Source organism: Lonchura striata, chromosome 3, assembly GCF_046129695.1.
Source record: "Lonchura striata isolate bLonStr1 chromosome 3, bLonStr1.mat, whole genome shotgun sequence".
Lineage (NCBI taxonomy): Eukaryota > Metazoa > Chordata > Aves > Passeriformes > Estrildidae > Lonchura > Lonchura striata.
Genome location: NC_134605.1, coordinates 15,369,001 through 15,383,966, shown reverse-complemented (window position 1 = coordinate 15,383,966; position 14,966 = coordinate 15,369,001). Strand labels below are relative to the sequence as shown.

At 35.8% G+C, this 14,966-nt stretch overlaps 1 protein-coding gene across 2 annotated transcripts in view; it reads left to right on the top strand.

The window, feature by feature from the left end:
• LRPPRC (leucine rich pentatricopeptide repeat containing) overlaps positions 1–14,741 on the top strand; it is an 85,449-nt gene extending 70,708 nt beyond the window's left edge. For both annotated transcript variants that reach the window (XM_021526450.2, XM_021526451.2), the window contains exons 32-38: positions 3,151–3,355; positions 5,337–5,476; positions 5,639–5,754; positions 8,559–8,633; positions 10,204–10,288; positions 12,821–12,963; positions 14,236–14,741. In XM_021526450.2, coding sequence (XP_021382125.1) covers positions 3,151–3,355; positions 5,337–5,476; positions 5,639–5,754; positions 8,559–8,633; positions 10,204–10,288; positions 12,821–12,963; positions 14,236–14,292 — 821 coding nt within the window. In that variant the 3' untranslated portion in view covers positions 14,293–14,741. The remainder of the gene's footprint in view (positions 1–3,150; positions 3,356–5,336; positions 5,477–5,638; positions 5,755–8,558; positions 8,634–10,203; positions 10,289–12,820; positions 12,964–14,235) is intronic.
• Positions 14,742–14,966: the final 225 nt, after the last annotated feature.

Below are 14,966 nucleotides of genomic sequence, written 5' to 3'. Positions count from 1 at the left end.
ATACTTGGATAAAGGAGTCCATTTAGCAAATTACCTGCTTATCAAGAGCCTTTTGTGGTAGCTGAGAGACGTAAATTACTGTACATGCATTTATAATACAGCTTGAATATGAATGTACTTGTCATTTGACCACTTAGTCCAGTTTCCATTCCATTTAACACAAGATGGGTTTTCTTAAGATGAATCACAGCTCTTCAGACATGCAAAATTTGTGCTCCAGAACGAGAGAAAGTACATGCTTTCAAGTGTGTTAAAATTCACAGCACAAGTCATTTTGCTTTGGAAATTAACATACTTTAGAGCATCTGAAACAATTCCCAGCAGTTGTTTCTTGCATATTGTGTTGGTTGTGTGAGATACCAGATTAGTTAAATGGACTGTTAAATGTGTGTGATTGTGAACTAAATGATTATAATATTGATTTAAAAACTTAATCAAATACTTTTTAATAGTTCTCAATAGCAACAGTAACAAAATACTCTGGTTTTCTTTTTAATGTAATAATGATGATAGTGAAGAAAATGGTGGCTGAAGAGTGCGTGGGGGTACCCAGCAAGATGCTGCATAAAGTTTACAGTTGTTTTATTTTAGTTCTCAGCCTTGGCTGCTTTGCAGCCTAGAGATCAGCTCCAAAGTGTTATGTCCTACTTATTTAGTTGGGCTGTAGAACTCTTGTGAGAGAGGAAAACTCTGCATGCAGGGAGTTGTACATGCAGGCCAATGTCCTTTATCTCCATGCAAGTCAAAGTACAGTGCTGCTACGTATTTTTGTCAGTACCTTTAGGCATTAAAGCAGCTATGTACAAATTCAGTGTATTATTTGAGTTTATAAGGCCTACCAAAAAATCCATTTTTTATTGTGCCATCATTACATTTCATTTCATTCTGTCATGCATAGCTGTGCGAATAACCCATACCCATAAAACATCAGCTACATTAAAATACTCAAGATGAGCATTTAGACACATCTTCTCCCTTCTACTGTTTGTTTCCTGTGGCTGATAAACCTGTCTTCTTCCTCATTCAGCCTCCAGTTTCATGTCATTGGCAGTTGTCATCCACTGAAGTATTTGTGATGAATGCCATTGCTCCTTCTGGTCTTTGCAGATATTTTTTTGTAGTTTTCAAGGCCTTCACCTGACTTTCCTGTCTGATTTATTAGAATAAGTCTTCTGTTTTCTTCTCTAATATGCCATGAATTTTACCAGCTCTTCCCGAATGTTGCACACCAAAATTCTTCCCTTCATCAGAACTTCAGATGTTTCTATATCCTGCCAGTCTATTGCACTAGCTAGTCGGGTTTTTTTTAGCCTGCATATTCAGTTCTCTGTCACATTAACTCTCTTCCTTGCTGTACTCTAAAAATCTTACTTATTGCACAATGCAAAGTTTCTCAAGTCTGTGGAATAACATTACTTTGCAAAATTATATTTTTTTTATCTTGTGCATTGAAAAAGCTTTATCTGACAGTTTTATTGACTAGTCACAATTAACCTTGTTTCTATTTTAATTTGAGAGATACTGCTTGTCTTTGTCTAAGTGAAGCCTTGAAAATGCAGGCTACTAAGTAATTCAGCCATACTGGTCATTTTCTAAGGTTCAGAGATTACTCAAAGCATTTTGGGGCATGGTGTTTTTTGTAGTCTTTTGTTGCTGAGCTCCATTTGACCTACAGTCTATGATGGCTTTCACTTCTGTAAAACCTGCCTGCTTTACCACTTGCATACCTCATTTAATTCATCAACATTCTTGGCTGTGTAATGTGGTACAGTTAAGAAGTTTTATGGAGGCCCCTAAGAGTAGTCCTAAGAGCTCTGATAGCAAGAACTTGGTAAAAATCAGGTTATTTAAAAGAGTCACAACTTGAGGTAGGAAATTTGCACAGTTTATAGGATACCACTTTGAAAGATGCATGGTTGGTTTTCATATAGTTACCTGCAGATTTACCCACTATGCTACTAGTACCTAACTTCTTGCAGTAGTTCTGCACATATGCAGGTTTCAAATCTTTCTCTGTCCTTGTGCTTGAGAAGGCTGGTTGTACTCTGCTAGAGGGAGATCCACACCTAATTAGGAGAGAATTTAAACTTTGCATGTGTTCTGAGATTGCTTTTTAAATGTTGTGAATCTTGCTCCCACCATGTATTGCTCCTTTTTTTTCCCTAAAAAAAAAGAGTGTGGGGCAGAAAAAAACTTCCTGTGAAGGAAGACTAAGCATAGAGGATGTTTTTTGCTTCCTCCCATGTGAAGGGTAGCACTTGGTTTCTGCGGTACCTGCATATTGAATTGGAATGGCAGTGCTGTGGGGTTCATGTGGGTGTATATTATGCTAGAAGTGTTATCCCTTGGTATTATAATTATCATCTGTGATTAATCCTGCCTATGCTGGTAAGGACTAAGAGATTTTTACCAGAGGGGCATGTCTTTCTGTGTGTGTTTGCTCATGAATACCATACATTGACAAGAATTCTTCTTGGAGAAATGAGGGTGACTTCATCAGCTGTGGGTTTGGAGAATTTGTGGCAGATGGACAGGAGATTGACCTTGTGTGTTTTTAACAGATGTAATTGCTGTAGTCTTAGGAGTTTCTGAGGTAAGGGTTGAGTTCTCGGTTTTTATTCTTGCAAGGAGACTTGTATCCCATAGTTCTATTTAAAAATTAAATTTTGGGAAACAAAGCTTTCATGCACACTTAAAAAGAGAAATCTCAGTATTATAATTCAGCAGTTTCTATAACGAATACATTTTTAGGCTATATTTATTCTTAAATATACAACGTTTTTTGGTTTTTAGTAAAGGAAATTGTTGTTTGGAGAAGAAAATAGTCAGGACTTCAGAATCATAAGAGAGAATATTTATGGCACACCTGCTTTCCTTGAACTGGTTGCAAACATTATTTCAATCTTGAAAGTAGCTTAATACTTCTTATTATGAGATATTACAGCCTTTCAACCTAAATTATTGTTGAATTTTTTTATTTGTATATATGTATATATATATATTCAAGTTAGAATTCACTCTAGTGATTGCAGGGCTTAAAGAAATTTTTTTTCTCTACATATTTTAAATGGGTAGGATTAATGATACCAGCAGCATGGTGCTTTCTGAACTTTCTGATTGCTGTTTCCCTTATTTCTTTACCATTGTTAGATGCCTTGGCTGTTTTAAAAGGAATGCTTGACAGTGGCATGTTGCCTTCTAGACCAGCAGTTATTGCTCTCATTCAGGCCCTGGCAGAAAAAGGAGATGTAAAGAACCTGCAAGCACTTGAAAACATCCTGGGAGACGTCACCAAATCAATTAATTTATCTGCCTCACTAATGCCTAATGCAATTGCATTGGCTCATACAAAAAGGTAACTATTTCTAGGACTATGTATTTAATATCTTCTGCAGTGTGCTGGGAAATCTCTTGCATTATCCATTTAATTCTGTTTCCATTTTTCCATTTTTTTTTAAATTCTAGTTGAGTATAGTGTGCAGTTCTGTTCTGGTATTGTCTCCCATACAAATTTGGGGTTGAAAATTTAATGAAATACAGGGATAATAACTGTGAAGCATTAAGGTCTTCTTTGGTGTTATAATTTAGCTTTGATACCTTTATTCCAGTATTCACCTAAAGCATTTCCTTGGTGTTACATCAAAAGCTCTATGAAGTCTGAAGGTAAAATGAAATTACTTTGTCAAATGTAGCATCCAGAGATTATGCATATATTTTTTTTTTGTTCTTGTTTGGAAACAAAAATATATTACCTGTTCCAGCAGTTGAAATGGCAATATATTCTTGAAATATTACTGTCTTTACCTTCAAAATATGAAAACTGGATGTGTACCTGTGGAGTGAGGTCTTTCATTGGGTTTTTTTTTTGGTAAGAACTGAAAGAGCTTGGCTGATGCTTTAGGCTGCAGTTTAGTTATCCTAGTTATCCCCACACTTTATAGTATCCTGTGATTCATCTGTTTAATTCAGTACTGTGCTCTGTGTGCATTTCTGGTTTAGTTGATACATTGGTATCAACTAGTTGATACATTGGTGCTGGTTTCTCCTTTGTGTAAAACACCTGGAGGAGAGAGGGCAAAGTCGGCTTCTCAAACGTACCAGTCTCCAGGAATCCTACATAATTCCGTTGCTTTATTTCAAAGTAGTTTTGTTGGGTGGACCTCTTGTGCCTGACCTGGCAGGAAAGCTGTAGAGCTCTGTAGTACATACAGATTCCTGGTTGCCTCAGGCATGCCAAGCCACAGGGAGCAGATCCCAGTGGTCCTTGGCACACAGTTCTAGTGCATGAACTTGAACATAAATTGAATGCTTCAGATGGGAGAGATACTTCATTATCTGTGTTATAAACTGCTTATTTTCCTGTGATTCCATGTCCTAAGTGTTGCAAAGTCAGGCTGTGCTCTTAAGATGGAGATTGGTAACAAGAATTATTAAATAAATAGTTGTATGCATGTAGAGCATTTTCCCATACCAAAACTAACAAGATGTGCGAAAAGACTGAGCAGTGTAAATAATATGCACCCTATATATACTTAAATACCTTGCAATCTGTACCTTTATAACTGAAAAACAGATTCTTACAGATGTTTTCAATACAATGTTCATTTACTGGTCCATGTTTCTGATACAGTTTTCAAAGCATTTTTCATAGCTTTCACATGTGCTGCATTGCTGCTTCACCTAAAAGCATTAATTGTGCTCAGTTTTCTTTTTCAATTTAATTAAATTTTAGAGTGGACTGGTAAGAGATGTTGTCATTTGATCTTTTTAAAATGCTGGAAGTAAATTTACACTTTGGTGAATACTACTTGCATTATTTTATTAGTATTAGCTATATTTAGGCCTTAAGATTAAAAGCATATAGATGTAATGACCAAATGACATTTAGTATTGTCTTTTGCATCCAAAAGGGCAGGCATGGGAAAAATCAGGTAAATAATTAATTACATTGCATAAAAATGCTTAAATTGCATGCATTAATTATTCAGATACTCTCTGTTAATGTTTAGTTTTTGCCTTCTAGGATGCATTTTCGTAGAGCAGCAAACTGAACTCTTCTTTCTTAATGAGGAAAAAAGTGTGTCCCAAATACCTAAACTTTGTATGGGTCAAAGGCCATTAAAAATTATTTATTAATTGATTTATTAATTCAGTCATAAATTGTTTCACTTTTACAATATCTGAGTGATTAAAATGTTTTTGGTCAATGTTTTTTCATCAACCATTCTTGGTTAAATACAAGCTTGATGTAGAAAACACAAATTTTATTGTAATTGCTTCTTTAGGTTTAGAAATCTTGATTTCAGTAACTGAGCCAGTTCAATCTCTTCTCCTAGCAATGACCTTGATGCTGCTGTGAAATACCTTGAGCCTCTGCTTATCTCTGGTGCACAGAATCCTGATCAAGCTGTCAAAAGTATTTCCTATTTGTTAAGAGTGGTGTCTGAGGAAGGATTAGAACCAGCTTTGGAAAAATGTAAGTTAATTGCAATGATATTTAAATATTCTGACTCGACAGAAGTGTTATGAAACAGCTATTACACATAGAACCTTCTCAGTCAGCATAAATCATGCCTGTGAAGTTTACAGAAGAGGCTTTTCAATCAAAGATTTTCCTTATGTACCCATCATTTTGCAGTTGGTGCGATGGCAGAACGATTGGCCAGTCAGTGTGGAATTTACAGACCTGTCACAGATCTGTTCCTTCAGTACATCAGTGCAGACAGAGTGGATGATGCCAGATCGTTGATACAGGTAATGACATAACGAGAGGTACAGAAATGCTTACAGCTCTTCAAAGGTTAACTGAGAAATTGTCAGAAAGAGATGTTGTGCAGCATAGGCTGCTACTGGGATGCATTTGAATTAGTGTGAGTAGCAGGGCACACTTTGGGCTAAACCATGACTTCGTGCTTTAGTACTGAAGAGTAGCAGTGCATGCCAGAGTCAGGGGCATTTATCTTCCAGTAACATGAAGTAAATAAAAGTATTTGTATACTGCAGATATTTTTCTCCCAAGTTCTCTGTTACATGTCAGTTGTTTCTTGCAAACCATTTCCTTGCAACTTCTCACCTAATTTCTTAAGTGCTGTAAACACGGTATCTTACAGCTATACGTTTTGCAAAACAGAAGCTGGCAATGATTGCTTGTCGTGGACTTTACTTCACTTGGTTGCTATAATATTGTATATCTTTTATTTAGGGTTTATTAAGAGCTACATTTGCTTTCTATTTGACTGTCACAGATGCATTAAAACCCAAATGTTGGTCTCTGGGTCACAGTCTCAGCTGAGTTTGCAGGAATTCTCAGGAATTGAGACAGCTGCATTTGTGCCATTTGTGCAGAGCTAAAGACAAGCCAAGCAAGAGGTGGTATGAACTGTGGATGCTGGAAACAGGCTCTGTCAAGTGGCTCATGCAAGCAGGTGACAGTCCAGCAGTCAGACTGATGTGTGCATAGGCTCCTGCCTCAAACCAAGGCCTCTTATCATCTGCTGATAGTGCATGCTACCGATTTACCAGTTCCTAAGTATTTTAAACTCTTAAAGAAAAAGCTCTGCTTCATCCATGGCATATTTCATCATATTTCAAGACACTCCCAACAAAGCTGTTCAGTTACTTCTGCTGCAGTGTGAGGTGTACTACTTGTAATTCCTTTACTTAGTGTAGGGCTGTGCCTAACTGGTCATCTGAATATTAAATGAAAAGGAGACTACAATTTTGCCATAAAACCCTCTTGCTATATAGCTTGACATGAAAATGCAAAAAAATTTCTCAAGTTATTCCACTCTTCCTTATTTGTTGATTGATCTTTGATGTGGAATGAGTAAATGAAAATTTGGTATGGGTTTTGCTTTTGTGAAGATAAGGGTTTTTTCATTTTTTAAGCAAAATCACAGTATTCCTAAAATTTTCCGGAATATGGAATAATATCCATACATCTATTCCTGAAACTTGTTAAAACAGCATCCAGCTGTTAGAATTAAATAAATTCATGGCTCTATGGCATACTTGAAATAACATTGTATACATTGTATCTTAATGGACAATTTAAAAATACCTCGTTATAAGTGAATATTTACGGTAAGCTTGAGTTGGAACTTCTGTGTCTAGGAGAAAAATAGGGGGTTTTATGGCTCAGGAAAAACTTTGAGCTCTGTTAAACTTTTGACTTCTATGTGGATCAATATAGGATTCCTGCTATATAGGAATCCACTAACTGAAGGATAGGAATAGTCACTCTCCGTTGTTATATTTTGGAAAGTAAACAACAACCTAAATGAACTATTTTGCTTGTAATCTAACATATTAGTATATACATGGAGACTCCTTGCTTTCAGAAATGCATTGAAGAGTATATTTAAAAGTTTATGAGGCTGCTGCAGTGTCTGCTACTGTCTTGAGGGAGAATGCTTTTACTGATGAGAGTCAGAAGGGATTTGATATTTCAGCATGAAAGGGAGCTGTGGGTAACATTTCTCAAACTAGACTCTTTCCTCTCAGAGCAGTTACTGATAGTAGGTGAGAATGGCTAGAACTGTTAATAAAATATTGCAAGTTTATCTCATCAGTGCTTTGTCCCTGTTTAGCACCATAAAGCCACTTCTTGTCTGCTTACCTAAAGGAATGAACCTTCACAGCTTTTCACCTGGACCTTAAAGAGCTTGTGTACCATAATACTTATACAGAGTACTCATCATGGGCATAACCCAGAATTTCTTGTTTGCATATGTTTACAGTACTAGTTGAATGTAGGAAAATCATGGCATGTGTTTTCATATACGCAATATTCTCTTTTTCCTGTGCATTTTGGTACTGATATTGTACAGCTGTTAAAAAAAACCACACTGTACATTTTTAAGAGTTCTAAGACTGACATCTTTGAGGAACATAAACTTTATATTGTCTTGTATATTTTATCATTTTTTTGTTTCTAAAGTAAAATCGATTTTTGATTTCTATCTGGTCTGTCTCAAACTTCTCTAAGTTTAACTTCTCTCTCTCAAACCCTGTCTATTGCAGTTAAAGCCTTTTATAAAATAGAGAGATTGAAATCAGTCCTTTGTATGCATAAGTGTAGGTAATTATACTTTAAAGAGAACTTGCTTTGTACATTTTAATTTTTATAAAGAAACGAGCAGTTATCTCCCTGACACCTTATTAAATGTATAATTAACCTTATGATCCCTAGCTCACTTGTGAATGCTTGGCAGTATAATTGGAGAGGAATAGTGTTTCTCTTTTTCATTCTTTTGCAGTCCTAAACCTCATTTTTGTGGTGTATTGAAGTATTAGTTTAATTCTTTCCCTATTGTTTTAAACAAACTTTATCCCTACCATTTTAAAAACATTTACCAATGAGGTATATAAAATGGAACTTGGTCTGCGGTTGGTTTTTTGGTTTTCTTGTCAAACTAATATTCAATTATTTACCTTGCAAATTGGTAATATGTTAGTAAATTGTTTTGAGCATCTGTAATTGAAAATTTTCATCTTAGTAATTTTGTTTAGCAGTTACCTACTCATGTCTGCTACATTAATAATTTCTTTGTCTTCAGAGGTGGGATGCAATAGTTCAGGAGAAGAGAACTTTAGGACGTTTTGTGGCTAGATCAGCATCTCGACCTGGACAGGTACAATATTTTTTTCATGTATACAGTTTTATATGCCACAAAATCCTATTTCATCAACCTTTGTTAAAGTGTTTTGAACTTCACAGTTGACAGCTTTACTGGGTTTCTTGGAGAGGGAGTAGGTTAATTTGCAAAGCTGGTTATATTTAAAGAGCAGTTGACATTATGGAGCATGATGGAAAGGAGGGTGTAGTTAATATTTTTCTATTGTTTCAGTTCTTTCCTGCATTTTCCACGTTGCACTATAAATCCTACAAACATTGTGCTTAGAATGCTTTACTGCATCATCCAGTTCAGTATCACAACTTGAAAGTCCTTCTTTTATTTGCTACATTGTATGAATACAAATGAAAGTTAAAACCTCAGCCTCTCTCTGATGATAAAATGCCTCTGTGTTTACATTAAAAGACACATTTTGTATTACTTGTGGTGGTTGGCACATGTATCTAGTTGGAGCATCTGTTTAGATGCCTGGCTTTGTCTTCATTCCCTTTAATTTGAAACGCTCTGTTTATGTACTTGTTCTACTCCTATCCCTCCCTCTTCCTATGGCCCCTTTAAAGTAAACAAAAAACCAAAACAAAAAAAACCCAAAAAAAACCTAAAAAACCTAAAACAGATAAAACACAAATCCAAAGGCCAACAAAGAAACTCCAACCCACACAAAAAAGCCTTAGCACACACACAAAAAAAATCAAACATCCCCCCCCCAAACCCAGCACTGAACAACAACAACAACAAAACAACCCTGAAATACACACCCAAGCAAACCCATATGCATTTCTCTTTCATAGAGGAGCAGCATCAGGAGACATCTAGTACACAAACTAGAATAAATATTTTTTCAAATGAGCCAGATGCACATTTATGTTTTGTGGAAATTGCCATTAAATACTAGTAGATTTCAAGTTCCTCTGTTGAAGTGATGATGATAAATATGATGTGATAAACACTATTGTTTGGTGTCTATAAGAAGGAACGAAAAACATGTAAGTTTCCCAGCTCATCAAGCTGAAATTGTACTAACACATCAAAGTTGGTAGTGTGTGATAAAGATGTTCTTAATTTCAATAAGCTGCTATTAATTTAAAACCTAAGAGTTTTTGAAGCTGCAGTCAGAGGCTGAGGGAAGGAGGTTCCAAATTTAAGCATGTCAGTTAGTGATCTGACTCCTTTTAAGTATTGATCATAGCTGCCATTGACCTCTGGGTCATTGCAGGATGCTGAGTGTTTTGCAGTTTTCCTAAATTGGTTGAAATCCTGCCATATTCATATTATTGATACATTAATTACCTACCTGAAGAAAAACCCCACTACTGTTTAGGATTCTTGAGTATGGATTTTCATTAATTGCATTTTGTGCTTAATTTCTTTTACTATTTCATATCTGCAAAATTTTGCGAAGGGAATTACTGTATATACTTCGAGTCACACAGTCCATTCTTTGTTACCAGTACAGTTTATCTCACTTGAAAAATGTGCAATCACTGTTCTGAATTTAGTGACTTTATTTTATTCTTTAGGATTTCAAGTTCATGGGGTTTTTTTGTATGTACATTAAATCTCACAGGCAAAGAGGATTGAGGTGCTTCTAGAACTGATTCCTGAGCATCTCGATCCAGCAGCGGCATACCGGTACCTCTTGAGATCTTATGGTAAGCAATGCTCCTTGGAACAGTTTTAGTAAGAGCTGTGGGGACATTCAGAAAGGTCATGCAAACCCTTACTTGCATTACAGTTTGAGTCATAAAGAGGTGCAGAGGTTATTTGAGGTTTTTCTTGTTTCAGTCTATTGGGTCTGTATGCTGTTGTGGCTGTTAGGAAGAAAGAGCAACCAGCTGACACAAGCTGTGAATCCTTTACTTAGAACCTAAAGCAGGTACTTCGTGGAATAAGAAAATCCATGCTAATCCACGGGGAAAAATGCTGTAGAAATGAATGGTTTTTAACATGAATTTAGCTTTTTTCCCCCCAAAACATGTAGTAATATTGATTCCTTTTATGTGTGTTTGTATGTTTCAAAATCATAAGTGATTTGTTCTATCAGTAATGTGAAATGATGTTATTGTTATTAGTGTAAATTTATGCATCTTGTAATGTAGCCAAAAGTTAGTATTCCAGATGCCTTCACTTGAATTTACATAAATAGTTGAACTACTCATCAGTTCTCTTTATAGCTGAAGTCAGAAGTGAGCACCTCTAAAAAAGTCAAGTTTTTAGTTTAAGTATGTTTGTTTACAAATTCACTCTTGAAAAACCAGGACATAGAGCTCCTATGGCAATACTCATTTGGAAGCTTGCACCTCTCTGCTGTAGAGTCCTTTGCCTTGTGCACTCTGATACTGTTCTCCAGTTTCATTACAGCTAGTAAATCCTTTTCACACATATTGCAAGCAAAAATGGAGGACAGAAGTCTTTGTACACCAGTCTATCACAGAGAAGATAAATAGGAATAATTAGGTGAAACACTTCAAACACAAATCCACGATGTGGTGTTAAAGGAATACAAAGTTACTTATTTGACTAAAGTTGTAGAAGTGCTATAATGTGTTACCTTAGAAAATTTGCTTGCTTACTAACATTGCAAAGAGAAATCACTACCAAAATTGTTTAGCCCTGTAACAGATAGCTTCAGGTTCACAGCAGGGTAAGTTTTTTAACATGTTTTTATAAAACAAAAAATTGCCCTTTTGTCACCAGCACTGTACTTGCTGCTTTATGCTGTTGTTAGTCCTCTGCTGCTGTTACTTCAGTAAAAATTCTGCAAGTGAATCAGGTTTTTCACTATCCTTCCTAACTACATGATGGTATAGCAGTTGCATAAAGAGATTGGAGAGAATCACTCAGCCAGCTATACCTAAAGCAAGAACCTACACTCTGTATGAACAGATGCTTGCTGTGCTGTCTTCAGGCAGAGATGGACCTGGCTCCTAGCAGGTTCTAGAGGAGACACTGAGGACCAGCATGAAGAGTTTTAAAAGCACAGGTGCAAGCATCTTACTGTATGAGACACTGGTCATTTGACTGTTAAAGGGATCATCAGCAAAATATTTAGCACGACTGAAAATGAGAAGGCTTAGATTGTGCTCTAGCCATGAGGGGTAGAAATAAGATCTTTTAAATCAAAGTTGGGGGTTTTTTTTAAGTTAGTAGTAAGCTTTCAAACATAATTTCTTGTTTTGGGCCAAATCCAAGCTTGTATTTGCATAATTTTTGAGACAAGAAATTGTTTTCCTATCAGGCTGTTGTTATTTTTAATTAGAAAAGGCTGTGAAAGGTGTCAGAAGATTGTTATTACCACAATTGGTTACTGTTTCTAATTAGCAAAAGAATGGACAAGTAAAATTATAATTGTTTGTGTTTAGCAAAGATATAGTAGAATATAGATCGCAGCTGAGACAAGTTTGATCATCTGTCAGGCATCCATGATGGAACAAATAAAAGGGTGTTTACTCCTATCCTTGTCCTGAGATGAGATCCACTGCCAGGGCTAACTTTCCTTCAGTCTGGTGAGATGCACAATCCTTTGCTGTATACCTTTTAGAAAAAAGAAATATGTAAAATCACGATTGTGTGGTCCATTAAATGCAATCTAAGTATTAGCTCTTTTTGTTGGTGTTTCCCATACAATAAACCTATTTTAAAGTTCTAGAAAGTTAATGATTTCTGTGCTTTCATTAAGCTGTCATTTCATGCAGTTTTTGCAGTAGCCTCCCACATTCAAAAAGAAGCTCAGCCACTTGCCAGATGTGAGTGGGAAGCTTTTTCTCACAAAAAAGGGACACAGGCTATCCATTTCTGCACAAAGCTTTTTTTTTTTTTTTTTTCCTTTATGAACCATTGCTTTTATAGCTCCTGTGGTTGTGAAGATGATGTTTCCCAATGTGAACAAGTAAAACCTGAGACAGCTCCCATATTGCAGGTGTTAATGTTCTCCCTCCCAGGCAACAGAATGAATTTAACTGGACATGATGGCTTCCTTGATGTTTACAAGGTGCTAGGAACTGTTGTACTGGTTCTAGGACCCTGAGGACAGCAGTGAATCTGTCAGGGGTTGCTTCAGTTTCATCCCAGTGCTTCTCAAGCAAATATCTGAGCAGCAGTCGATGGTTAAGCATGAGTGAAAACAGGTGGAAAGAGAAACAAGTAACCACTGAGATTTTTTGGGTTCTATTTTTTTCCTTTAGAATTGGATGGGGATGTTGCTTCTGTAAAGGCTACGTATGAGAAAGCAAAAGCGAAGAATGTAGAGCTGCACGAGATCGCTTTGAAATCTTTAGCAACTTTTCTGAAGAAAGTAGGAGAGCCTGTCCCTTTCACTGAACCCCCTGTGAGTATTTCCTAATTAAGAAATAGAGCTGCAGAGTTGTGTATGTTCAATATTAATAAAGCAAACTGCATGAATAATTACGTAGGGACTAGGTCTCTGCAGAGACTCCTCAAAGGAATGTGTGAAGTCCTGGGTTTTGTGGGAGCTGTGGCAATCTTGCATTGGATTTGAATTGAGGAAATAAAACCTCTCAGGGCTTATGATATTTTAACTACCTCCTTCTTATCAGGCACTCATCTACAGGTGTACCTTTATCAAATTTCCTTGGGGCATTTTTCTAAGCAATTGGACTTGAAAAGGCTTGTAGAATGTGTGCTTCAGTAGCAATTAATGGCTTCTAGTTTTCATTAATTAGTGTTTTGTGTCAAGTATAAGTTGCTGCGCTAGTAGGATGGAATTTTAGAATCGTAGGAATTATTTTTCTGTTGCACCTTTGCTTCTAGCTGCCCTGCCAAGATACCTATGCAACTGTGCAAATACACTTTACTTGAGGGTGACAAGCAGCATGATATTAAATCTGTGAAGACTGCAAATAGATCTCATTCCTTTCACTAATAGTCTACTAGTACCATTTTTGCTAAGCAAATTTAGAAGACATTCTATTTTTCATTCTCTAAACGAACGTTTTATTGCATTTTTTTCACCACTAAAGAAATGTTCTGTAATTCTGAGAAGACTGGCTATATATTGTTTCTCTATGTTGCTTCATGATAAATGTGATTTTCCTATTCTAATTTGGAAAGAATTGGAGAGAACTTTGGCACAAAATATTTGGTTCAGCCTTTCAATGGCTATGGTGGGTTTTTTCTGTAGCTTTACATACTTTATAATCTGAATTTTTATTTGGGCTGTAAATTTAAAACCTAGAATGTCTGTTTCTTATATGTAGCCAGTGAAAATAAAGAGTGTTTTTTCCAAGTCACTGGGATGATTCATTTCCCTGTTCAATTTTTCTCTAATGCAGCTTGGTCTTTAAAAGCGTTTCAATTTTTTTGACACAATTACAGATTGAAGTTAAAAAGTATTTTCATTTTGAAAATGAAATTGATTATATTATTGCATTTAGTAATAGAAGCTTCATTATGCATTTTTGGCAAGGTTTTCCTTTTATTCACTCTCTGTGGTATTTCTCCTAATTATACAGACTTCAATACAGATGTAGCTTTGCATGACAGAGAATAATAGATTTTGTCAGGACGTAAGACTTTGTTCAGAATTAGTAACTTCTCAGTTGGAACAAGGTTGAACTTGTTTATTCCACTCTGTTTGTAGGAGAGTCTCAAGTTCTATGTGGAAAAATGGAGGAATAGAAGATTGGAAGCATCATGAACAGACAGTTTTATGATTTAGTTGTTTATGAAATTGTTTAAATACTACATTCAATAAAAACTTTAAAAAGCATGTTATGTGTAATTTTTAATTTAAATCTGTGATTAACATCACTTTGCATAAGTGCAGTTGACAGAAACATTTAATAATAGAAATGCTGTTAAATTTGCTAATGAAATATCAAGGTGCAGCCCTCGGAGATATTTCCATTTTGATGTATCATCTGCTGTAAACTGAACTGTTTTTTTCCCCTGTTGATCTGCCAGATATATGTATATCAAGAAAGTTGCTAGAGGGGTACAGAACTGTAACTGAAGGAGACTGTTTTATCCTTGTTCTTTGCCTGCTCACTTTGGGGTGGAAATGTAAGGGTGAAGAACATGATCTTCAGGTTTCAGCTGTATCTACACAGAAAATAAACGTATTTTTTAAGTTTTCTCTTAACTGAACTTTTCTTGTCTTAAGCATCTTGATAGGGTGTTGGATATTCTATGTAGACAAAATACTTTCACATTTTACACTAGCCTTGTGTGTTGTGTTTGTATAGCATCTTCATTCTCATAACTGTTAGTCCAGTTAATTTTATGGATACAAGAAATCCATATCTGTGAAAATATGCCCTTTAAATAAAGCACTACCTTTTATTTGCAGGGGTAGAAATTTTTACTTGATAG